This window comes from Macrobrachium nipponense, chromosome 42 (assembly GCF_015104395.2).
Source record: "Macrobrachium nipponense isolate FS-2020 chromosome 42, ASM1510439v2, whole genome shotgun sequence".
NCBI lineage: Eukaryota > Metazoa > Arthropoda > Malacostraca > Decapoda > Palaemonidae > Macrobrachium > Macrobrachium nipponense.
Genome location: NC_061103.1, coordinates 512,826 through 539,884, shown reverse-complemented (window position 1 = coordinate 539,884; position 27,059 = coordinate 512,826). Strand labels below are relative to the sequence as shown.

Genomic DNA, 27,059 nt, shown 5'->3' with positions numbered 1-27,059 from the left:
AGAATGTTTTGGAAGCAGATGAAGGGGAGAATCAGGAGTTTCTGGCTTCTTATGCAGAGGTGATTGAGTTGATTGCCAATTCATTAATCTCTCAAGGTCTGAAACCCCTTCCAGCATAGCTCCTACGGGAATATGAAGCTCTACGGGGACTGAAAAATAATACTAAGGTATTGTATGAATTACCATGCTCAAGTCATGCAAAGTCTGTGTTAATGTTAATGCACAGATTTCTGGAAAGGATAATTCTTTTAAGATCAGATAGATCATTCAAGTTCCTTCCTCCACCATTACTGAGACAGGAAATATTAAGCGACGCCTTTTGTTTCATTACTAACAAGACAAATCAAACCAGATGTGGTGAGATTGAAACCTGGATTAATCTTGGATCAGGTGAAGATGGAATGCCCCTCACTGACTTGTCAAGAAGCTGCTGCATTGGAGGCAATGGCTTCTATCTTTCAAACTTCTTCTTGGTTAGACCTTTGGTCAACAGCAGTAGCTAAGATTACATCCTCAAAGTCAACCAGGAGATTATTAGATGAGACAGTGTTTATCAGATTGTTTCAATCTGGTTCGAAAGGAATTTCATACTTGACAAATTTGAGTGCCAATGTATGGGCTAATGTCCTGTTGATTGGCTAGATTAAGCTGCTGCACTATAGATTTCGATTCCCTATTAGCAATTCGGAATGGCGATATCTTGAGAGTCACAATTTCTGTTACCAAAAGGTATGCTAGAAGCTGTAATTGATAGAAGAAAGATGGATACCAATGATAGATTAGTCCAGTGGGCAGTTGATAAAGCATCTGGAAGCCATTCTAGTTCTAGTGAAGTAAGACAACAACAACGAACACCACAAAAGAGACCAGTGAGACATAATCCCTCCCCTAGGTCAGCAAAACCCCCTTCTCCAGGGATGAAATTATCTTATTCGTCCGTTCGAAATAGACCCAATAGAGGAAGGGGTATTAGGGGCAGAGGGAGAGGTTCGAGACGATAGACTGGGCACCACTCAGTCACACCAGTGGGGGGATGCCTGGCAAATCATTGGAAGGTGTGGCAGAGATTCGGAGCAGAGCAGTGGATAGTGGATGTGCTCAGAGTCAGGTATCTGATCCCGTTCAACTTTACTCCACCTTTTCAGAACAACCATTACTTCACCCCTCTTACACTCATGGGTCTCAGAAATTCCTTATTCTGCAAGAAGAAGTGAAAAAGATGATGGAGAAGGGAGCTGTAGAGCTAGTAGCACTCCCTTCAGGTGGATTTTACAGCCATATTTTCCTCATCCCCAAGGCCAATGGAGATTGGAGGACAGTATAGATCTGTCAGCATTGAATCTATTCATAAGGAAAACGAGATTCAAAATGGAGACCCCAAGGACAGTTCTAGCAGCAATCAGGGACAAGGATTTTATACTGACAATAGACTTGGATGCATATTTCCATATCCCAATCCATCAGTCTTCCAGGAAGTTTCTCCGCTTCAGTCTTGCAGAGAAGGTTTTCCAATTCAGTTTCGGATTGACGTCTCCTCAAGTATTTACAAGAGTATTGACTCTCATGTCGACATGGGGGCATGCTCGGGATTAGGTTAATAAGATACTGGAAGACTGGCTCATGATAGCAAAATCCTGAGAAAAATTACTTCGGGACAGACATATCCTTCTCCAGTTTTGTCACAGCTTAGGCACTGTGATAAATCAGGTGAAGTCGAGTTTTCACCCCAGTCAGAGGTTTGTTTACTTAGTAGGTATGATTATAGACACAGTAAAGGCCAAAGCTTTCCCTTCAGACTAGAGGGTAGAGAATTGCAAACAAGTAGTGAATGCCTTCCTAGGAAAGGAAACTTAACCAGCAAAGCAGTGGCAAGTAGTCCTAGGAATCCTAAGTTCCTTGGAGAAGTTAGTTACACGGGAGACTACACCTTCGATTCTTACAATGGAGAATGAAGGAGTTTTGGTCACCAACTGTAGATCACCCATACGAGCAAATTCCCACGTCGACAGAGGTGAGGAAAGATCTACTGTGGTGGTTGCAAGACAGCAATCTGACAGTGGGAGTACCCCTTCAGCAACACTCTCCAGATCTGCTGTTCTTGGATGTGTCACTCGAGGGGTGCTCACATAGAGGAACTGATGATTTCGGGGAAGTGGAATCACAAGGACAGGGAACTCCATATAAATGTGCTAGAATTAAAAGCAGCTTTTCTAGCACTACAGTTCTGGGAGAGAGTGAAGGAGCACTTGGTAGTATTAATGTCAGACAATACCACAATAGTAGCTTATGTAAACAAGCAAGGAGGCCTGGTATCTCATCAGTTACACCTCATCTCATCAGTGGGCTGAAGAGAACTTAGGCGACATCAGGGCCAGATATATTCTAGGGAAAAGGAATGTATTTGTTGACAATTGAGCCGCAGGGACCAGATTCTGGGAACAGAATAGGGTGGTCCTTACATCAGGAAGAAGTAGACAGAATGTTCATCTTGTTAGAAAGGCCAATCATAAACCTGTTCTCAACGAAGTACAATAAAGTTGGAGATAAATTGTTCAGTAGTCTCAGACACAGGAGCAGTAGCAGAAGATGCTCTACAACACCCATGGGACAATCTGGACGCATATGCATTTCCTCTGTTTTGTCTGATCCGTCAGGTTCTGAACAAGGTGATGCGCGGTCTCAGAATCTCAAGATGACCCTGGTAGCCCCATTGTGGCCAAAGGCAGAATGGTTCCCAGACCTGTTGGAACTCCTAATAGATGTTCCGAGAGAACTGCCTCCTTGGAACAACCTATTGTGTCAGCCACACGTGGAGAGGTACCACCAGTCTGTGCAGTTCCTATCACTTCACGGGTGGAGACTTGTCAAGTACCTCCTGGGAGCGAGAGGCTTTTCTCGGAAGGCAGCACCGCAGATGGCAGGGTGTATCAGAAGGTCATCGACATCTGTTTACCAGGGAAAATGAAAATGGGCTGTCTACAGTGATTGGTGTCGTTGAGGGAGTCTTTCTCCACTCAGAACCACTATTCAACAGTTAGTGGATTTTCTGATATATCTTAGAACAGAAAAACATCTGTCTGTATTTGCCATACAGGGATACTACAAGGCTGCACTAGCTTTGGTCCTGTGAATGAAAGGCGTAGACATTTCTTCTTCAAGGGAAATGGCTATGTAAATGAAGAGTTGAGCAGTCGTGTTCCCCAAAGCAACTAAAAGCTCCCAATTAGGATTTAACCATGGTACTGACTAGCCTGACTAAACCCCCATATGAACCATTGTGACAGTCCATGGATAGAAGCTTGACCCCGAAAGCAGTCTTCTTGTTGGCTCTGGTCTTGACCAAAAGGGTAGGGGAGCTAAATGGTCTGTCATATGAAGTGAAGCATTCCAGAGGTTGGAAGTCTATGGTCTTCGAATTTATTCCAGAATACGTAGCCAAAACTGAAAATCCATCAGTAGTAGATGACAGATTTGTCTCTTTTTCAATATCTTATGGAGAATTTGTGGATGATGACCCTGAAGAAATGTTATGTCCTGTCAAGGTACTTTGAGCTTGCTTTTTAAGGACTCGACATCTCAGACCGGGATCCCAAAGGCTTTTTGTGAATACAAGGTCAAAGAATACAATATCGTTTTGGCTGAGAGAAACGATCAGGAATGCATATTTGAAAGAAGCTGGAGTGTTAAATAATCTTGGGAGAACTAGAGCTCACGCTGTCAGGGGCCTGAGCTCTTCTTTGGCATTCAAGAAAAATGTGTCTGTAGAGAGGATTTTGGAAGCTGGTGTTTGGCTACATCAAACAACTTTCATTTCCTTTCATTTAAGAATGTTGCCCATAGATCCTTGGACACTTTTTCCTTTGGTCCAGTGATGGCTGCTCAACAAGTAGTATAGCTCATCCAGTACCCGTGGTGGGTCAGTTAGTATCTACTAAGGGTTTCACAGACAGTGCAACCAAGTTTTTTGTCAATAACTGTAAAGAACACTCGTATCATTACAAGATTTTGCTATAGTGTATTACACCCAGTGCCGTAATTTATACGAGTATTATGAGTCGCTAATTGTAAAGAATAAAGACACCTGTCCCTGTACCAAGAGGCAAAATCTTGACCACCTCCATCCCCCCCTCCTTCCTTCCCTCCTTCCTTCCTCTCACCTGCCATCCACCTCTCTCTCTCTCTCTCTCTCTCTCTCTCTCTCTCTCTCTCTCTCTCTCTCTCTCTCTCTCTCTCTCTCTCTCTCGCTGGAAGTTGTTTATGAATTTTTTTTCTATCCATCTATCTCTCTAATAATTTACATTGTTGTATATTTCTAATGATCTGCTCATAAAATAAACATTCATGACTTGAAAATACATGCATCGGTATACTCAGGGCTTTAACTCTATTGAATGTCCGGTGAAAGACTTGATTTTTATTTGTAACACATATAGTAACTATAACCAGTTACCTATTCAAACCAATCTGAAGGCAATTGGCGGCTTTCTCTTTGCTAAAAAAGTTGAAAAGTTGCGTGACAAACGCATTTCTGCAACCATGCCGACAGTTATGTTCTGAGGTGGCCATCTCTTCTTGACCTTCATGATGCCCTGAATCCCAATAAGGATTGCGAAGAAAGTAACCAAACAAGTATAACAGCAAATTTACCATCAATCATAGTGTCTATCGTTCTACTACTCCACCATACATTCAGATATCTCTCTCTAATAACCATTTACAGTAGGCTACCACTACCATAGAGAGAGAGAGAGACAGAGTTATTGCCAAAAAACGTGCTTGCACTGTCCCTGAAACCCATAGTAGTTAAGATAAAGGTATGAAAGCAGAATGAATGAGAGGACTGGTCTCGCTTCTTTCCTACATTTTCTATCTACTTCTTTACCTACGGGCAGTAAGAGGGAGAATATCATCATAAGCTGGAACGGACTAGATACAGGTGAGTGAGACAGCTATGTTTTTAAGGTAATGAATAGCATAGGATGCTTTTCAGTAGCAACACACCCCTCTCGGTGGCAGGGAGAGAGTGGGGTGATGATAAATCCACATTCAGGGATGTGAGTTTTCTTATGAGAACAGATAGCTCTCCATCTTCCATAAATGCAGTAAGCTATATTATTGTATAAAACACCCAGAGAGGGAAACCAATAGATTCTGGAAACAATGAATATGTTAAGAAATCCTGTATGTCCAGTTGATTTACCCATTACCCCAACATGGGAATTAAAAGTTATTGAATTTTGTAAATATTTTAAAGGTATTAAAATAGACAAATTAGATACCAACTAGCTAAATCAGCAGCAACCAATCTGATACAAAGACCAATTGCTGACCATATAGAGAGTTTTTCTTCGTATCTCAAAGTTCATTGCCAGATTATCGGAACAGCAATGCAACGAAGTAGGACCAAATAAAATGAAAGAGTTTGCCACACATACACACCCCTGGAAATATGAATCTATGCCTAGGAAATGGGAAGTAACGATATGCTGCCTCCACATGGGACATTCAAGATTGACTCATGGCTATATCATGGACAGTGAATATTAACCTTACTGTGATGACTTCCTTGTCCTGATGACTATTATGCGTTTGTTAGTTGAATGTCCTAGTCATCAGGAACTGAGAGAGCAGGACTTTTAAAGACAAAAGACCCCCTCATTATGGGACCACCTTGACATGGTGAGGGGACTCTCGAACCTCAGGAATTTCTTCCCAGGTTCGAACCCAAGAGTCCCATATGACATTACGTATATATTTTTGGAATAAAGTCTGTGGATTTTTCCACTTTTGTCAAAATTTGCAATACCTAATAAATAAGAAAACATATAACTTGGATTCCAGGGGGGCCTGGTTTTAGGGATAGAACTCTCGGCATTCTGTCCGGTTTGCCCATGACATGGTTAGGATGGGAATAATTGTATTTCGTAATACTCTTAGTCCTACCAAGCGGGTATTGCTTACACTTGGGCCATACTAATCATGTTATGCCACCCCCCTTTTGGGGTAGGGTAGGGATGTGGACATTTGGGAGTCATTTCTCACTTGTGCCATTGGCGGAAGATTTAACTTCATGAAAAGCCAATGATATCTTTTCAAAATTTATTATTATATATTTTTTTTCTTCATTTTTTTGGTCTAATTTTTTATGATAAATCCTAATAAAGTTATTAGTACCCCTTGGCCCCTTGATGGACAAAATTCGGCACAGTTGATGACCACTGGAAATTTATCCCTGAATCTCCCTCAGTCAGTTCAAAATAATAATGCAGCAAAGGAACATCCAGTTCCAAATAAATTATATGATCCTAAACTCCCAGCAGGGCCCATAGAAATTATAAAAAAATTAAAAATCAATCAGAAGATACAAACATAATAACAATGGAGCCATACGTAACAGAGAAAGGAAACAAATCTGATACCCAGATAACCCACATAAGGCAAGGTCCAAAGAGAAATAGAAATTATTGTCTTAATCCAACACTGGTGCATTTTGATCATCTTTTTGGACCAGATAACTGGTCAAGATTTCTAGTACTACTTAAAGCTGAAAATAAAATATCAACAGCAATACAAATTATTGAATATATGTCCAACACAAGAAATGGAATACCGGTATATTAAAGAAAAGGAATGGTTACTTCAATGAACCACGAAAAAATAGTCCACCACCTTTTTAAATATAAAAGAAATAAATGACAAAAATAACAATAATAAGTCAAGAAGGACTACCCACAAAACGATTGATTCTTGACTCCCTCAAGTTAAGATACAATAATATACGTACATGATTTAGAAATCTATTCAATTCTAGGTAGGAACGATAAAAATAAAATAATTTTGCAAAAATATAATTTACAGGACAAGATCTCCCACTCAAAATCAAAATTCTTGGACAAAATAGAGAAGTTCGTCCATTTATACCAAAACAACTTCAGTGCACTCAATGTTCAAAGTATGGGCACACATACAAAAAATGCCATAATAAAGCAGTATGCACAGAGTGTGCATCAGACACTCTTACTACTATTTGTAAATGTAAATCTCCAAAATGGAATATTGAAAATTACAATGAATCCAAAGATACTCCAACTACACCAGGAGAACATTTTAAAAAAGATATTGTACTAACCTCATCACAAGTGGAAATACATACTAATTATCCTCAATTCCAATCAAACAGCCAACATCTGGACAGTAAAGAATCAATTAACCCTTAAACGCCAAAGGGGTATAATAAAAATTGTCTCCCGTATGCTGAGGGGGTCTCGGAGTGAGCGCGGAAGCGGAAAAAATATTTTTTTTTAAAAATCACAGCGCGCTTAGTTTTCAAGATTAAGAGGTCATTTTTGGCTCCTTTTTTTTGTCATTGCCTGAAGTTTAGTATGCAACCATCAGAAATGAAAAAAAAATATCATTATCATATATAAATAATGCGATATATGATAGCGCAAAAACAAAATTTCATATATAATTGTATTCAAATCATGCTGTTAGCAAAACGGTTAAAGCTAACGAGTTAATTTTTTTGTTGCATTGTATACTAAATTGCGATCATTTTGGTATATAACACATTGTAAATTAATCAAAGCAACACAGAGAAAATATTATCACAAAATGATGCATGAATTCGTAACGCACGAACATAAAAATTTTCTTTTTTTCAAAATTCACCATAAATCTAAATATTGTTCTAGAGACTTCCAAAGTGTTTCAAAATGAAGATAAATGATTGAATATTACTATACTGTAAGTGTTGTAGCTTACAATTGCAGTTTTCGACCATTTCGGAAGAGTTAAAATTGACAGAATTTAGAATTTTTTATATTATTTTATATGCAAATATTTAGAAAATGAGGAAAGCTACAACCTTTAATTATTTTTTGTTGTATTCTACATAAAATTGCGCACATTTTCATATATAAAACTCTATGAAACGCCTAATATGAAACGGAGCAAATATTCCGAGAATGCGACGTACACATTTCGGAGATTTGTGGCGGAGAATCCGTGCGCGGCGGGGAAGGAAAGTTTTTTTTAAAAATTCACCATAAATCTAAATATTGTGCTAGAGACTTCAAATTTATTTCAAAATGAAGATAAATGACTAAATATTACTAGACTGTAAGAGTTTTAGCTTACAATTGCGTTTTTCGACCATTTCAGTAGAGTCAAATTTGACCGAACGTGTTTTCTTTTTTCTATTTATCGTGATTTATATGGAAATATTTCGAAAATGAGAAAAGCTACAACCTTCAATTATTTATTGTTGTATTCTAATGAAATTGCATACATTTTCATATGTAAAACTTTATGTAACGGCTGATTTAAAATGGAGGAAACATTACGACAATCGTACGTATGATTTTTTCGGAAGAGTTACCGCGCGGACGTAAGGAAAAATTTTTTTTTTTTTTTTTTCATAAATTCACCATAAATCGAAATACTGTGGTAGAGACTTCCAATTTGTTGCAAAATGAAGGTAAATGATTGAATATTACTAGAATATAAGAGTTTTATCTTACAATTGCGTTTTTCGACCATTTTGATAGAGTCAAGGTTGACTGAAGGTTGAAATTTCGGCACTTATTGTTATTTATATGAAAATATTTCAAAACTGATAAAAGCTACAACCTTGGGATGTTATTTTGTTGTATTGTGCATGAAATTGTGCACATTTCCATATATAAAATGAAGAGATGATTCTTTTCATAATTGCAAGAGTTTCAGAAACAAAAATTTTGTGTAATAGTACCATAGGAACAGAAACATTTTTAATTTTATATACTAAGTTGTTTAATACTGTATTGCTTATTGATTTATTTCAGGCAGCTTTGGATCTTGGAACATGTAAGAATGGATTTGGTTTTGGTGGAACAGGAAAGAAATCAAATTGTCGTCAATTTGATGATTATGGAGAATCGTTCGGCCTTAAAGATGTCATTGGTTGTTACTTGGATCTTGACAACATGGAGATTCTTTATAGCAAAAATGGCTCTGACCTTGGCAAGGCCTTTACTCTAAGGAATGAATTCAGGAATGCCACATTTTATCCTTCTGTTGTGCTAAAGGTGATTATGATTGAAGTTTTTTCATTTGAATTTTTCTTGTTCTCTTGTAGCTTTCAACATCTTTCCATTGTCACCACCTTCTCATGTTATATGTCAGCTTTTTCTCTTTATGGGGTTAGATATGGCTTGAGCTCTTTCTACTTTCTTGTTTTGTCCACATTTTGAAAATTTCTACCTGTTCTGTCATGTATCATCTCTGCCTTTTATCCATGATTTATAAATATCCACCTGTTTTATCAAGTATCATTGCTGCCTTTTATCCTTGATTTCTTGGACTTTCATCATGATTTCCTATTACAGCGGACCCCCATGATTGCGGGGGATGCATACCAGACCCCCATGAATAGCTAGAATCCACAAATACTTGAAACCCTATAAAAATGCTTAAAACTGTCTTATTTTTTTTTTTAGTTCAAACTCAAGAAAAACCCACTAAAAATGCTTATAGTACCTGGTTTTTTAAAATAGTTTTATCACAAAAAGTGCATTTAATCATGAAGCTTAATGAAAATACAGTTATTTGTGGATATTTCTCAGAAAAATACTGAAAACACAAATTTCCCGCGAATAATGGGTAGATATGGTCCAAAGAGAAATCCACAAATATGTGAGCCCACGAATGCCGAGTAAACGAATATGGGGGGTCCACTGTACAATAGCCCTTATAGATCTACTAGTATTTTGACAAAATTTTCATCCCATAAGTTACTAACGTAGATTCCCCTGCAATATGAAGCTGAGGTTTTTGTTTTTTAGTAAAATTTCAAAAATTCTTCTGTTAAATATAATGCAGGTCATATGTTTGGATCACAAATATTTTGGTTTAACTGTGTTTTAGTTTTAATTGTTTGTTTTGTTTCAGAATGCAGAGATGTCCTTCAATTTTGGTGCTACAGCCTTTCAGCACCCTCCTAAGTCAGGTTATGTAGCCCTTTGCCAAGCCAGCAAGGAATGCACTGTCATATCAGGTGTGAAGGGAGGTGGTGATAAAACCAACAAGGTTCAGAAAAATGCTCCTCAGGCAGTGATTATTGAGGTATGTGATTCATTTTTCTTTAGGAAAATAAGATAGAGAGAATAGTAGATTGGTGGATTTAATGGTACCTTTTTGTTAAAGAAATGTCATTGTTTTTTAAAACTAAAAAAATATTAGATATTAATTAATATTCATGCTCATAAAAAGGAAAATGTCAATGTTGGATTATTTTGTTGTGGTAGGTAACTCAAGTTTCCCTAAAGATAATTATTATTTTAAATGACTGGGGATGTGGTGTTTTATTTACCTTTTGATTAGATCCTTGATTCTTCATTAGCACTTTGATGAAGCATACAACATTTCAAGTTACTGCTAAAAGAACTTTGCATTGTAAAACATAATTCATCTTTGCATGATGGTTTTATTACTTTTGCAGCCATCTCGAGAACTGGCAGAGCAAACACTTAAGCAGGTGACCCTTTTCTCGAAACACTTGGAGAACCCAGTTGTACGAGACTTACTGGTAGTTGGTGGTATTCCAGTGAAGGATCAGATTGCAGCTTTAAACGCTGGAGTTGACATAGTATGTGGCACTCCAGGGAGAATGGAAGAGCTCATCAATTCTGGCCAGCTGTCCCTTCAAGCTTGTAAATTCTTTGTTTTAGATGAAGCTGATGGTCTTTTAAAGCAGGTGAGTTGAAGTTCAAACATCTTTTTATGATGATTCTTGTGATGTTTTTATAATAGTAGTTTATTTAATTACAGCAAATGGCTGCTACCTCGTGGTCATTATCATGACAGGTAAAAATCTTTTATTTAAGATATTGTGTTTTTGTGGAACACCTGGGTCATTCAATGAAATATGATTATCAACTCATAGTAACTCCTATTAATTAAATTTATTTAACAATAACAACACTTAGATATTGAACACCTCTTGTCTTTGGTTTAATGACTGATTTTTGCCCACAGTTATTCATTCTTTATCAGTCCTTTACAGTCTTAAATTAGAACAGGCATAGTTAATGTCATGAAGTCCTTCGTTATTAATCTTGACATTGTATATGTAGTGGAGCATTTCAATCAGGGGCATCATTTGGGAGGGCTAGGGGCCAACTGCCCCCCAATACTCAAGTCTACCCCCTTAGCCTCAACTTGCCCCCCTCACCCCCCAGCCCAAAGAAGTAACAGCAGCTGGTTTTCCATTATTTCTAATCAAATTCAAATGTGTCATCACATTAAGTTCTATCCATCAACCTGTCTGTCTGTAGTCTTAACTTGTCTATGAGGTCTGCAGAGAAAGGGATGATCCATAAAATTTCAATTACGTAATCAAATTTTCCTTAACAAAATCTGGCTTCAAAAAAGCTCACAAAATAGCTCAAAATCATGAAACCATCTTTGCCCCCCGCCTACCCCCCCTCAACCAAAATCTGAAATGGTGCCCCTGATTTCAATACAACTTTTGGCAATATATGAGTAATTCAGAGTCAGCACGAATTAGAAATTTCATAGTGTTGCAGATAACTGACTTATATGAATGCATTTCAATGAGTTTCATGTATGTAGTGCTTTTTGCCATTGAGTAATTAAGCAATTAAAATGCACTTATTCCAGGCTTTGATGATCTATTATAATATATATATATATATATATATATATATACTAATATATATATATATATATATATATATATATATATATTTATATACACACACCTAATAAAAAGAGCCCATAAAAACACCAAAATATAGAGAAAAAAGTACTATATTTCAGAGACTACTGTCTCTCTCTTCAGGTATATGAATGAGAAAAGTTCACAGAAAAGGTGATATTTATAACAAGAGATCCATCCACAGGTAAGCCAATTTAGATCACCCCCGCTGATAATCTTCCTTTAATCTTCTTAAGCGTTGGTTGAATGAAAACCTTGTCGATCACATCTGAAACCCATGCTCCTTTTGAGATGTTCATTACCTGCCTCTCCTTTATTAAGGCCGATTCCATCTTTTGACTCTTGTACCGGCAGTTGCTGCTATAAATTATACGTGACAAATTCCAGTTTATTCTATGGTTATGTTCATTTATATGGTTGAAAATAGCTGAGTTCTGTTGTCCATACCTAACTGACCGTTTGTGTTGTATTAATCTCTGGGGAAGTGATTTTCCTGTAAATCCGATATAAGATTGGTCACAGTACTGGCATTGGTCACAGTACTGGCATGGGATTTCATAAATCCCTGTTTCCTTGGGGAATGTTTTTTGTTGGACGTTAATCAGGGATTTGGCTAAGGTGTTTGGATAGGTAAATGCAAAAGGGTTAGATTTTCCAAGGGTCTGAGTCACTGTCTTAATCCTGTCCAGGTGAGGAATTTTTATTTTATCGTTGGGTGTCTATTTGGTCTTGTTTGAGGGGATCGGTAGAAAATTACATTTGCTTTGTGAATTGCTTTCTCAATTATATGGTCAGGATACTTTAAAGACGAAAGTTGCTTACGAATTAGTTCAAATTCTCTTTCCAGGAAATCCGGGGAACAAATTCGTAAGGCTCTTAAGAACAGGTTGCTGGCTACACCTATCTTGATAGCAATGTCATGATAGGTGTAGGGGCTTCACCTTAAAATCCCCACTGGCGTTCGAACAAAGTGCGAGCGTAAGCCTGTCTTTCATAGGCTTATGCCCGGGTAGCTTCTTCTCTTCCTGGGTGATGTACGTTCTACGAGGCACTTTTTTCCAAAAAAGGCTAGTCTCATCACAGTTTAAGACTTGCTGAGAACTGTAGCCTTCCTTGATTGTCATCTCGTCGAACGTCTTAATAAAGGCTTCGGCTGCTTTCGTGTCCGAGCTGGCTGCCTCCCCATGCCGCACCACCGAATGGATGCCAGTCTGTTTACGGAATTTTTCGAACCACCCATGAGAAGCCTTGAAGTCTGGAGTTGGCGTCGATTTCCCTTCTCCTCCGTCGTCTTCGGCCTGGGGAATCAAATCACCGAAAATAGCGCTGGCCTTGTGGGAAATTGCCGTCTTGGTTATCGTATCGCCAGCGATTTCTTTGTCTTTTATCCAGACAAGAAGCAGCCTCTCCATTTCATCGTGCACGGGGCTCCTCTTGCTAGACAAAATATTCACGCCCTTGGAAGGTGTAGCTGCTTTGATGGCATCCTTCTTCTTAAGGATGGTCCCTATTGTCGACGGATTTCGGCCGTATTCCGTGGCGATCACACTCAATCGCATGCCAGCTTCATACTTTTTTATTATCTCCATTTTTGTCTCCAAAGAAAGCATCCTCTTCTTTCTTACTTCAACTTTCTTGGGACCCATGACTACATATATACTGTACGTAATTAAGTTATGTAGTACGTATGAAGTAAAGTTCTCACACAACACGATAAAGTAGTACTACAACGAAATCACTAACGAATTTACGTTAACAAACAAAATCGTATAGAACGAACGAATTCCGCGTGATTACGATACCGATGATGCCGCCTAGTGGCCGAAAAAGCACGCCGCTACGTAGATGCATGATGGGATCATGGGAGAGATGCTGACCAAGAGGAGGGCAAGATCTTATGATGGTGACTAGGACCTGGTAAAACTTATAGATGTCAGGGCAGTGAAAAGACATCAGGATGCTTAGCAGGTTTATTTCCAGTCAGAAACGAAGTCTGTGTGGGAAGTTTGCTGCTTGAGTGAAATGAAGCAACATATTGGTTTGATTATTCATTCTGTGGAAGGGCAGTTTTTTAGCAATTGGGGATTCAGGAAGAACAAACTGCCTACGAGGACCTTTACATCTGTAAGTTTGGAACTTGATGTGGGATTTAAGGAGCACTCATTTTGACTTAATAGCATGTAGATGAACAGGGACATCCAAATGATTACTACTACTTTGATTGCCCTCAGGCATGAGCAGTGGACATTTCCTTAAATTTGGCCTAATTCAGACTCAGGCCTGCCCCTTATATCTACTCTGAATACTATTGAGCAATTTCAAGTTAAAAAATGGCTTAGTGTCTCCTGTAGAGCCCTTGTAGCCTCAGGGCAAATGATTTTCAGAATTTCCAATGCTCTCGGTAGATGTCTCATTCTTCTGTTAAGAGGAAATCAACTCTGCTACAACTTAGGCATCTCCTTAACTGCTTGGAGATGTTAGGATGTCCCCTCCCAATAAGAAGATTTTCAAGTTATCATAGGGTCTTTCCCTAATTTAAAACTGCCGGGGCCTGGGGTCAGAAGCAATGGTCTGTGTATTGCTGAGGGTGCCATTCTAGAGGAATTTTCAGCACCTGGAACCTTGTAGACATCAATGTTTTTTGTTTAGAGATAATAAGAGTTTTCACTATCTACTTCCAAAGTTATTGTTCCGTACGTACATACTTTCCTTGGTATGGCGTCAAGTACTTTTAGATCTTGCCGAGGCCCAGCACTGTAAGGTGTTGAGATCAAAGCCCCTTCATCTCTGTATCAGTCTCTCTGGAGTTTAGATGCTGGTCGAAACTTTATCTGAATTTACTGTAAAACCTTTTATTTAGCACTAGCAGCAGTTAATAAGTTGTCAGCACCCTTCTTTAAGCTGGTGTAAAGGGAATGCTATTTTAGCATTCTGCCGTAGAGCTGAGGGTGATGTTAAGGCTATGCTTTACAGTGCCCTGTAAAAATTCCAGTGTAACTTCTTATTGGGAAAGAAGAGGAAACTTCTTTATCCTGTTGGGCCATTTAAATTTAAAGGTTAAACCAAAACATTTTTATCATCCTTTTAGAAACCTTAAACATCTGTAAAGGTAAATGCTGGAAGAGGCAAATTTAACCTTTGCTTTTATGGTTTTAAGAAACATAGATGTCGTTGTCAAAGGTTAAGCCTGGAAAAGTAAAAAATCAACCTTTTGTTTTGTGGTTTTAGAAAACCTAGCTGTCTTTGCCAATGGTTAAGCTTGAAGGAAAGGTTAACTTTTTGTTTTGTGGTTTTAGATAACCTAGAATGTATTTGTGAAGGTTAAGCCTGGAAGAGGCAAAGTTGTTAATCTTGAGTTCTGATTTTTAGAAACTTATAACATCTTTGCCAATGGTTAAACTTGAATGCAAAGATAACTTTTTGTTTTGTGGTTTTAGAAAACCTAGAATGTATTTGTGAAGGTTAAGTTTGGAAGAGGCAAAGTTAACCTTTTGTGTTGTGATTTTTAGAAACTTATAACGTCTTTGTCAAGGAACACGAGGGTCCTCTGTGACATATTGGATAGGTTAGTCCATGAGAACTACCTCCATATCTTCTATCTTTATTGAAGGTAAACATTCATAATGTGAGCAGCAGTTGTAACTTCAATTAGTGTTGAGTCAATTTGTCGCTCCAGAATAGAAATGATTTGGCACAGTAGAAGTACAATTCAGTTTTTACCTGCTCACTACCTTAAGTATACAGAATTGTGTTTGAAAACAGTAAAGCCCTTAATCCACTACTGGTAGTGGGTAGTCTTTTCCTGAACCGAAATTCTTTAGGCTCTTTTGTTTAAATCCCGGGTTTTAATATTTTGGGAAGCGTAAAGGTACAAATTTTGTATAGGAGCGTACCTTTATATCATAAAGGACTTTATTTTAAGTGACTTGTCGTTTTATAGGGCTTTTGGACCCAGGCACAGGGGTCCTTCATATTGCTTGTATTTCATTCTGGCTGAATCGAAGCAGTTTTCTCCACAAGGCTGCTCTTTGCTGCATATGTATGAGAGCCTTGCTCCCTGAATGGAATCCAACTTCTGGTGGTAGTAAAATCCACCAAGGATTTCAGATTAGGTTAGAATGTTTTGGGTTTCGTACAAGAAACCTTTAGCTCGAATGGCTGAGGAGAATTTTGTTTTGCTGCACTACCCACCATCCTCTTCTTAATGTGGGAATCAGCTAAATTTAATAGTAGGTAAGATTCATCTCAAATAATATAAATTTTCATAATAAAATTTATTATTGTTCATACACGAAACAAACCTTCGGTCTAACATTAGGATTTACTAGCGCCAAGCTGGAAACCGGTAGAATTAAAATTACACTTGTGAGATCCAGGGACTAATGGCATCTATACCAGGTCACGGGGCATGTATACCCAGAATGCCCACGGCTACCTGTGACCCATCAGTTATTTTCCTACCGCCTTTAAGATAAGACGTGTTACTGTCTATCTCATTTAAAGCCGGGTTTTTCAGTTTGCCCGTTCTTTATCCATTTCATTTTTATTTTTCATTCCTTTTCTTTCTCCAAGTGTGATCAGTGTGTGGTAAGAGTGTATACGTGGTATGATGGAGAATTTTGCCTCAACATCGGGATCGTCTACCGCTTCGAAGAGGAGACAAAGGAAATGCCCAGGAGTCAGTGGCTTCCCTTGTTCTAGGTTCCTAACCTCGGTGTCGACGGATCCTCATCCAACGTGTAGTAGGTGCAGGGAAAACGTATGTACGGTTACTAATCCGTGTTCTGTTTGTCGCGGTTGGTCGGTGGAACAGTGGAAGAAGTTCTATGGGAAAAGCCAATACAAAAGAAAGGGGGTGACGCCATCTTTGGATGACCAAACCTTACCGGCTTCTTTTGTATCGGTAATAAACCAGGCTGCTCCATATGTTTCTCCACCTGCTTTTGAATTGTCTCATACCCCTTCGGTTTCTCCTAGCGGTTCTGTATCGGAAACGTCAGGAGGGGCCTTGGGTAATTTTATGAATAATTTGCACTCTCCTTTGTTCCCAGCAAGTAGAGGGGGAGATCCGCCATCTTTGTTCCAGGCTCCTGCTACGCAAAGCGCATAGGTTAGATGGTACGTGGTCAGCGCTAGGCCTACCAGGCGTACCAACCTTGGATGGTCTGCTTGCGCATTATATGACGTCACGGTTCCAGCAGGGGCCGGCAGCGCTGAATGTTCCTCATCCCCCGGGCTTGCAATTTATGGGAATTAATGCCGCTGCTTCTCCATCCCACTCAGTATTTACAGCGATGCAGAACGTGGGAGGTAATTTGGCAGCAAACGTGCGGTTACCAGCAGAATCCTCTCAGTCTCTCCCTACGAGAGCGATGACGTCACAACATACGTCACACTCTGAGATGGCAGGCGTGATGACGTCACAGACCGATTCTCGGCCTTTTTCGCTGCACCCAGACGCTAATACGCCTTCTGATCCGTCAATGCAAACTGTAATGCAGAAGTTACAGGATATAGAGGAGAGAATGAATAAGAGAGACAAAAAGAAAAAGTGTGATTCGCCTTCTTCGTCTTCTTCCTCTAGTTCGGCGTCATCGCTAAGTCCGATAACGTCACGGCGAGCGCCAGTCAAGCGTTGGAGGAGGATTCGGGAGTTCCTAGCGGATCCTCGGGCCAAGAGGAGAAGAATCAATTCTTCCTCTCCTTCGGACGAAGACTGTCATTTCCAAGTCAGCAAGAAGGTCGGAAAATCAGTGGCTATTAAGCACAAGGTTGCCAGACGAAGCCGTTCGCAAGAGTCCGAACAAGCGAGAGAGGTGACGGCCGGCGAGCTAGCGGCCGAGGCTGAGTTGCCAGTTCGGATCGCAAAAACTGCGATACCTCTGGTAAAATCGACGTTGGCGGCGAAAGGTGCAGCAGAGGATGGAATGCAGATCCCAGTTTCGCCCGTAAGGCCGTTCAAAATACGTACGAAGGACGATAAGGCTCCTATTAAAAGTACAAAAAATAGAGAGTTGGCAACCTCGGCGGATACGTTCGTGGAAGGCAGTGTCCGTCTGGATAGAAGGCCGAGGCCTGGCTCGCCGACGCTCGAAAACGATGCCAATGCTAATAAAGACGAACTTACCTCTGTCTCTTAAGGGAGCCTTCATCTTGGAGATCTAGACGAGATTCTCGCTCTAGATCCGTGAGCAGAGAAAGAGTGAGACGTTCTCGTTCCCCCTGCTGACTATCTGGGATCGAGCCAACAGCGGCCAGCAAAGATCAAAGAGGCCGCGGCCGTAGGGGCAGGCGGCCGTGGAATTCCGGGCCGTCTGTCAGAAGATAGAGGCGAGACAACATCTCTCGTGACGGAGAGTGGTACACTAGAGCCGGAGGAAGGAGAAAACCAAGAGTTTCTGGCCTCGTATGCAGAGGTTATTGATTTGATTCGTCAATTCAATAGCCTTTCGGAGAAGACAGAAACACGGCCAGTATGCTTCCTCCTGGAATTGACATGGCGTTTGGACTAAAGAGGGATACCAAGGTGTCGTATGAATTGCCTTGCTCGAGTCATGCGGAATCGGTCTTGAACAACACGTAAACGCAAAGGATTGCAGGGAGGGATAATTCCTTAAGATCTAATAGATCATTTAAATTTATTCCCCCTCCAATGATAAAGCAAAGGAAATATTATACGACACCGAAGGTCCCTTTGCTGTCTAGACAAATGAACCCTAATGTTGTAAGGTTAAGGCCTGGATTAACCTTGGATCAGGTTAAAATGGAGTGCCCTTCGATGACGTACCAAGAGGCTGCCACGTTAGAAGCAACAGCTTCTTCTGTCTTTCAGGCTGCGTCTGGTTAGACCTTTGGTCAACAGCAGTGGCGAAAATTGCATCCTCGGAAGCAACAAGGAAAGTAGTAGATGAACCATTGTTCATTAGATTACTACAGTCAGGGTCCAAGGCGATTGCGTACCTGACAAACGTAAGTGCCAATGTTTGGGCAAAATATCCTGCTAATGAGGAGAGATGCAGCATTGGCTAGACTAAGCCGCAATGTGGATTTGGATTCCCTGTTAGCAATGAGGAATGGGGATATCTTGGAATCGCAACTACTGTTGCCAGAGGTCATACTGGAAGAAGCGATAGATAGAAGAAGGATGGACACTAACGATAGGTTGGTGCAACAGGCAGTTAGGAAAACCTCTAACAGAACAAACTATTCCTTTGGAGGGAAGACAACAGCAGATGTCTCGAAAGAAACCAGTGAGACATAGCATCCCTAATAGAGTCACAAGACCCTCTTCCCCAAAGAGGATAACTCATCGGCCCTTTCACAATAGAAACAACAGAGGAAGGGGCAATAGGGGAAGGGGGAGAGGCTCAAGAAGATAGGATGGGCGCCTCCCATCACTCGGCCACACCAGTGAGGGGTTGCCTGCAAATCACTGGAAGGTGTGGCAGGAACTAGGGGCAGAGCAGTGGGTGGTGGATGTTCTCAGGATCGGGTATTTGATTTCCGTTCGAGGTAAACCCCGCCCCTGACAGATCAACCATTACCCCACGTCACTTATGCCCACAGATCTCAGAAGGCCACTATTCTGCAGGACGAAGTGAAGAAGATGATGGAAAAAGGAGCTGTGCAACAAGTATGCAGTCCGACAAAAGGCTTCTACAGCAGGATTTTCCTGGTACCCAAATCCAACGGGGAGTGGAGGACAGTAATAGACCTGTCAACGCTGAATCTTGTTTATAAGGAAAACCAGTTTCAAGATGGAAACTCCGAAAACGGTTCTACAAGCAGTCAGAATCGGAGACTTTATGCTGACAGTCGATCTAAAGGACGCATACTTTCAGATACCAGTCCATCAGTCTTCAAGGAAATTTCTCCGCTTCAGTCTTGCAGGGAAAGCTTTCGAGTCAAGGTCCTGTGCTTCGGATTGACAACGTCTCCTCAAGTTTTTACAAGAGTGTTCACCCTCGTGTCGGCATGGGCGCACGCTCAGGGGATCAGGCTGATAAGATATCTGGACGATTGGCTGGTGATAGCAAAGTCCAGGGAGAAATTACTCAGGGACAGGGCGACCCTCCTGCAGCTTTGTCACAGCCTAGGTATTGTGGTGAATCAGCAGAAGTCGCAGCTGGATCCAAGTCAACGTTTGGAATATCTGGGAATGGTGATAGACACAACACAAGCCAAAGTATTCCCGACAGACCAAAGAGTACAGAAATGCAAACAAGTGGTGAATGCCTTTCTGGGAAAGCAGACACAGCCAGCAAGACAGTGGCAGGTGGTGCTGGGAATCCTAAACCTCCCTGGAGAAGCTAGTACCACAAGGAAGGCTACACCTTCGGTCCTACAATGGAGGATGAAGGAGTTTTTGGTCATCCAACAGTAGATCACCCGTACGAGCAAATCCCTTGTCGGCAGAAGTGAGGAAAGACTTGCTTGTGGTGGGTGGACGACGACAATCTGACAGTGGGTGTCCCCCTTCAACAATCCTCCCCAGACCTCTTGCTGTTCTCGGATGCATCACTAGAAGGCGGGAGCCCATATGGAGGAGTTGATGGTGTCAGCAAAATGGAGTTGCAAGGACAGAGAACTCCATATAAACGTGCTGGAGTTGAAAGCAGCTTTCCTGGCTCTACAAGAATTCAGGGAGAGAGTAAAGGGACACTCGGTGGTATTGATGTCAGACAACACCACAGTAGTAGCTTATATAAACAAGCAAGGAGGCCTAGTTTCTCGGCAGTTACATGTGATGACAGTTCAACTTCACCAGTGGGCTATAGAGAACCTGGTAGACATCAAGGCCAGGTATATTCCGGGAAAAAGAAACATAGTGGCCGACAAGTTGAGCCGCAGGGATCAGATTCTGGGAACGGAGTGGTCCCCTACACCAACAGGTAGTGGACAGGATGCTCATGTTGTGGGAAGGACCGATCATAGACCTATTCGCAACCAGGTACAACAAAAAGTTGGAAGTGTATTGTTCAGTAGTCCCGGACGCAGAGGCAGCAGCAGAAGATGCGCTACAACACCCCTGGGACAATCTGGACGGTGTACGCATTTCCTCCATTTTGTCTAATCCGTCAGGTTCTGAACAGGGTAATGCGGTCTCAGAACCTCAAGATGACCCTGGTAGCCCCGTTATGGCCGAAAGCAGAGTGGTTTCCAGACCTACTGGAAACTCCTAGTAGATGTGCCAAGAGAGTTACCTCCATGGAGCAACCTTCTGTGTCAGCCTCACGTGGGAGAGGTACACCGTCGGTTGAGTCCCTATCGCTTCACGGGTGGAGACTGTCAAGTATCGCCTCCGAGAGCGAGGGTTTTCGCAGAAAGCAGCAAACTCAGATGGCAGGTAATATCAGAAAATCATCTGCGACAGTATACCAAGGGAAAGTGGTCAGCATACTGTGATTGGTGTCGTAGGGGGAACGTGTCTCCACTCGGTACCACTATTCAGCAGTTAGCGGACTTTCTGATATATCTCAGAACAGAAAAACATATGTCTGTATCTGCAGTGAAGGGGTACAGGGCTGCTCTAGCCTCAGTCTTACGAATGAAAGGAGTGGGACATATCGTCTTCATGGGAGTTGGCCATGCTGATGAGGAGCTTTGAACAGTCATGCCACCAAAGGAGCTAAAAACCCCAGATTGGGATCTGACCAAGGTACTGAGTAGTCTGACAAAACCCCCTTACGAACCACTAAGGCAGTCCACGGATAGGAGCCTGACCCACACCACACCCTGAAGACAGTCTTCTTATTGGGCCCTGGCTTCAAACCAAAAGGGTGGGGGAGCTACATGGCCTCTCATATCTCATAAAGCACTCGAGAGGTTGGAGATCAATGGTGTGTGAGTTTGTCCCAGAATTCGTGGCAAAGACCCAAAATCCAACAATAGTAGACGGCAGATTCGACTCCTTTACCATACCTTCCTTGGCAGACTTTGTAGACAACGACAAAGCTGAAATGCTCCTGTGCCCCGTCAGGGCACTAAGGGAGTACTTAAAGAGAACAAGGCACCTCAGGCCGGGGTGCCAGAGGTTGTTCGCAAGTACAAGGACGGAACAAGAAGGAAGTGTCCAAGAATACAATATCATTTTGGCTAAGGGAGACAATCAGAAATGCTTATACTGCAGAAGACAGAGGGTCAGATAGCCAGGTGGGAGCTAGAGCTCATGACATCAGGGGTGTGAGTGCTTCCCTAGCATTTAAGAAGAACATGTCTGTGGATAAAATTCTGAAAGCTGGCGTGTGGAAGCGCCAAACAACTTTCACCTCATTTTATTTGAAAGATGTTGCCCATAGATCCTTGGACACCTTTTCCTTGGGTCCAGTGGTGGCGGCCCAACAAGTGATGGATAGTTCATCCAGTGCCCCTGGCGGGTCAGTTTGCGTCTAGTCTAAGATGAAGGTATGAAAGTAGAATGAATGGGATGACTGGTCTTTTTTCTTACTACTTTCTTCCTACTCCTTTAACTACGGGCAATATGAAGGAGAGTACCGTCATGTGCTGGAACGGACTAGATGCAGGTGAGATGGTCAGCCATACTGTGAAGCTATCTTAGCTGATGATATACTTTTCAGTAGCACACACCCCTCTGGATAATAAGGAAAGAGGGGTGAAGGTCGATCCAGTCGCAAGGGACAAGAGTAAACAGTAGAATGGTATCTACACCCAGTGGGAGGAAACCAATAGATCCGCTTATATCTTTGGTCCAGGTTCATTGTCCATTCTCTAGAATTTCCCTATATATTCGGAAATGGATAAGGTGGCAAACTTCCAGTCAGTTGTAGAGACTTACCTCCCTCCAATAGTAAGTCTATCCTAATGTTAAGACCGAAGGTTTGTTTCGTGTATGAACAATACCAAATTTGTAACTAATTTGTATTTTCATAACTAACAAACCTGAGGTCTTAACAGTTAAAGGCCCACCTCGAACCACCCCTCTAGCCCAGTCTAAACTGGGTTAGAAATATAACTGATTGGGTCCCACAGGTAGCCGTGGGCATTCTGGGTATACATGCCCCGTGACCTGGTATAGATGCCATTAGTCCCTGGATCTCACAAGTGTAATTTTAATTCTACCGGTTTCCAGCTTGGCGCTAGTAAATCCTAATGTTAAGACTCAGGTTTGTTAGTTATGAAAAATACAAATTAGTTACAAATTTGGTATTTTGGATAGTTGCTTACTGTTAAAGAAGACCCACCCAGCCTCCCCACAACTTTGTGGGCTGTCAAGGAGAATTCTGACAAGCTAAAATATTCTAAACACACTTGGTGGAGAACAAGTAAACTAGACAGTCATCCTGGCAGCCATTCGATTTTTTGTTTGAATGCCAACTTGCCTAATTGGTGGGGAGATATAGCTACTTTAACAGTAGTTAAGTATCCAAATAATAAATTTTATTAATAAAATTTATATTTTTTATATCTTGGGAATTGCTCTGAATTATCATTGTTTGTTTATTTAAGAGACCAATATACAAAATTAACATTATCACATTTTTCTTTTTGTTTGAATTTATATGTTGTTACTTTTTATTTTTCAGGGCCATGAGCGTTTAGTCAACGGCATTTATAATTCAATCCCAAAGATCACAAGTGATGGTAAGAGACTCCAGATGGTTGTGTGTTCTGCTACTCTCCATTCTTTTGAAGTGAAACGGATGGCTGTAAGTTCTTGAAATTACAGTTTTACACCTCTTGATGCTTGTATTCTAATGGGAAAAGGGGGAAAAAGTAAAGGCAACCTGCACCACATAATGAATTAACAATTTCTCATATAAACAGTGCTCAGTTTTCCAAATCAGACTGGCTGGAGGCTAGTCTCCCTCAAACTACTTATACAGATTCTGCAAATGTTCTTCCTCAATTTCTGAAAATATATGTTTTTTTTTGTAATTACGCATAGTGGTACCTCTGTTCACATACTTAATTCTTTAGAGGACGCTGTTCGTGACTCAAAAAATTCTTAACCTGTATCAACTTTCCCCCATTTAAACTAATGTAAAAAAAAAAAAAATAATTCATTCAAACCTCAGAAACACTATTTTCTTGACTTTTTTTATGGTTTTCTGGCACAAAGTTAAGCGTTACTTCACGGCATCCAATAATATTGTATGTATTTTCATATTAATAAACATTACCTTAATATAACTTATCTAGCCCTAAATCCCCAAAAACCGCACCAAAATTTACCACATTGGCAACCCTGTTACCTCCTATTCTGTCCGTCAGTTGGCAACACTGTCGTTGACAGATACGAAAACCTTCCCTCAAATCAGTTGTTAACGAGCGCCCGTGTTGTTTACATCACGGCCGCTCTTTATAAATTTCCTTAAACATTTTTGTGCCTTTAAAGCTTTCATTATTTGTTAAATGAAACTTTATATGAATTACCACTCACGCATTACATCACGAAAAAGTGAATTAACTTTGATTTCTGTTGTGGTTCTTATCTTAAATTACGAACTTTTGCGCGACCCGGAACTACTGACCTGTCCAATTCTACAATGGATTACCAAGAAATTACGATGCTTCCTTCTGCCAGCAACATCAGGAACTGCCCGGTTTGTGGGACAAGGATGAGTAGCAGGGAGTATGAACCCCATGACATTTGTAGTTCTTGTCGTGGACAGGTTTGTGACTTGACTTCTCGTTGTGACGTATGTAAGCCCTGGTCTGACGAGGATATGACGGCTTATATGAAACGCCAAACAATCTTGCAGCGTAAAAGATCGGTAAGGAGAAAAAGAAATCGATTGCTAAAACTGTATCTAACGAATTCTTTGACTTGGCGCTCATGATTCTGGCTCTTCGGTTTCGGTATCGTACGACTCCGATTCCGAATTAATTGATGCTTTGCCCCCTGTACAACCGGTAATTAGTGAAGTTAGTTCTGATGTAGATTCGAAGATTTTGGCAATGGAAACTACCTGGAAACAGAATTTTAAGAAATTACAACTTAGTCTAGATAGAGATATTTCTGCTAAGTTTAACAATCTGTCAGAGAATTTTCAAGAAGCCTTTACTAGAATGTCTAACACACTTTTAGATTCATTTTCAGCTCCTCGTCAGGTACCTGTCGACAGCACCATGGGTAACGGTGCGACAGATACCCCGCTTGTGAACCCCGTCGTGGCGAAGGCTAGGGGGGATCCGGTCCGGCAGGTGCCTAACGAATCTTTACCCAACGTGTCCCCTGTTAGTCCCGTAACAGTGCCAAAGGGCGCTTATTTAGGAGAAGGGGGGAGGGATATTAGTGTCAGACCTAAGATAGCTAGTCGTCAGGATTTTACTTCAGAGGAAGTTTCTAAGTTAGGATCTGACGATGATGATGATGATGACGCGGATTCGTGTGATATTGATGTTTCCTCGAATGGATGTCATGATGTAGAATTCAAGAAACTTTTTGATTTAATTTTGAGTTTTCTTCCTCAGGCGAGGCCTAAAGAGCAGAAGCAGCCTCCGCCTCGTTGTATTACAGAAGGATTTTTCTTGACGGTCCTTCCCGGTCACGGGAATTTTTACGTTTTCCCTTTGCCCGAGAGGTTCGCGAGAGTGAGGACGGACGTTGCCGCTAAAACTTTCGAAGGTGATCGGGGAAGGGAAGAGGAAGCTCTCTTCTCTTCTACGACACCGGAGAGGAGTTTACCAGGTGGCGGATGATTCTTCATTCTCTCGACCCCCAAGCCAAATCCGGATTTTTTTTTGGTCCCCTCCGACTTCAAGTCAACCCTTGCCTTCTAAGGCTTTCGGTCTCTGTCTCAATTGAAGATTTTATTGCTATGGAGGCTGTTATGAGCTCCTTACAAGAAGCTCAATCCTTCAATATGTGGGTCCTCGGAGGGCTTTTAATGTATATCAAGGACTCCGGGTTTGTTCCTCCTGATGCTCCTCTTTTTGAGAAATTCTGCTCATCCATTTCAATCGCTTCTGTACATCAGAACGAGGAGCTTGCTGCTTCAATGCAGGCCTTTCCTTGTTTCTCTAAGGCGTAACCTGTATTTGTCGCAGTTACCCTCCTCTGTATCGGAGATTCAGAGAACCCGTCTGTTGTCCTCTTCTCCTTTTGGCGATTTCCTTTTCGATATTTCTGTGCTTTCTGAGGTTTTGAAGGAACATCAAGGTGATGCCTCTTCCCAAGCTCACTGGGCCTTATCAAGAGCTTTTTCCTCTGGTCTTCCTCCCATTCCTTCAAGGAGTAAGCGTAAGTTTAGGACCAGATCTGTACCTTCTGCTCCAGCCCAACAACCTCCTTCTGGCTCTTTTTTCCAGAGTTCATCTCAGGTTGCTGGTGCCTCTTCTTCATCCTCTGGTGCTCACCCTTTAAAACGCGGGAGAGGTTCTTGGCGTGGCTCCAAGGGCAGAGAAAGAGCTCAACCTCCAGGAGGACCTTCTTCTTCTTCTTCTTCTTCTTCCTTGTCTCTGCGTAAGAATTTTCGGAAGTAGGAGTCATCACCTCGCCTGGAGACCGCAGTAGGAGCTTGTCTCTCCCGCCATTGGTCAGCTTGGCAGGGGAGAGCGGTGGATGCTTGGGTGGTGGAGGTCCTGAAGGAAGGTTACGAGATCCCTTTTGTTTCCAGACCTCCACTTTCCAATCGTCCTCTCGAGTTCAGCAGTTTATTCCCCTCACTCAATCAGGGGTCAAGCCTTGGAGAAGGAGCTTTCGGCCCTCTTGGAGAAGGATGCCATAGAGCAAGCTCCTCCTTCTCCTGGGTTTTACTCTCGGATGTTTGTAGTTCTAAAGGCCTCGGGTGCCTGGCGCCCCATCATAGATCTTTCGGTTTTGAACAAGTTCATTCTAAAGTCCAAGTTCAGGATGGAGACGGTCCAGACTGTTCTTTCATCCGTCAGGAGGGGGGACTGGATGATTTCCATCGATCTGCAGGATGCTTTATCTGCAAATCCCCATCCATCCAAGAAGCAGACCTTACCTTCGGTTTTTCACGGACTCGGGAGTTTTCGTTTTTCTTCAAGACCCTTTGTTTCGGCCTCACCACTGCTCCACAGGTTCTTTTCTCGGGTGATGGCTCCTGTTTCAGCTATTCTGCATCAGTTAAATGTAAGGATGCTTCGGTATCTGGACGATTGGCTAGTCCAGGCCGAATCTCTAGAGAAATGTCTCCGGTCGAGGGAGATAGTTCTGTCTCTTTGTGTCAAGTTGGGCATTCGTGTCAACTTCGACAAGTCCAATCTAATCCCTTGCCAGATCATGACTTATCTGGGGATTGTTTTGAATTCCCAGATTTTGAGGGCTTCTCCCGCTCAGAAACGGATAGAGACAAGCTTCTGAGTCTGATCCAAAGAATTTTTGTCCTCCGTAACGCAGCCAGTTTCTCTTTGG

The 27,059-nt window shown here is 41.4% G+C and overlaps 1 protein-coding gene across 1 annotated transcript in view; it reads left to right on the top strand.

Annotated features, from left to right (window-relative positions):
- LOC135212921 (ATP-dependent RNA helicase Ddx1-like) overlaps nucleotides 1-27,059 on the top strand; it is a 407,348-nt gene that overhangs the window by 305,933 nt on the left and 74,356 nt on the right. Inside the window, exons 5-8 of the mRNA XM_064246662.1 lie at nucleotides 8,826-9,068; nucleotides 9,931-10,104; nucleotides 10,481-10,735; nucleotides 23,263-23,385. Coding sequence (XP_064102732.1) covers nucleotides 8,826-9,068; nucleotides 9,931-10,104; nucleotides 10,481-10,735; nucleotides 23,263-23,385 — 795 coding nt within the window. The remainder of the gene's footprint in view (nucleotides 1-8,825; nucleotides 9,069-9,930; nucleotides 10,105-10,480; nucleotides 10,736-23,262; nucleotides 23,386-27,059) is intronic.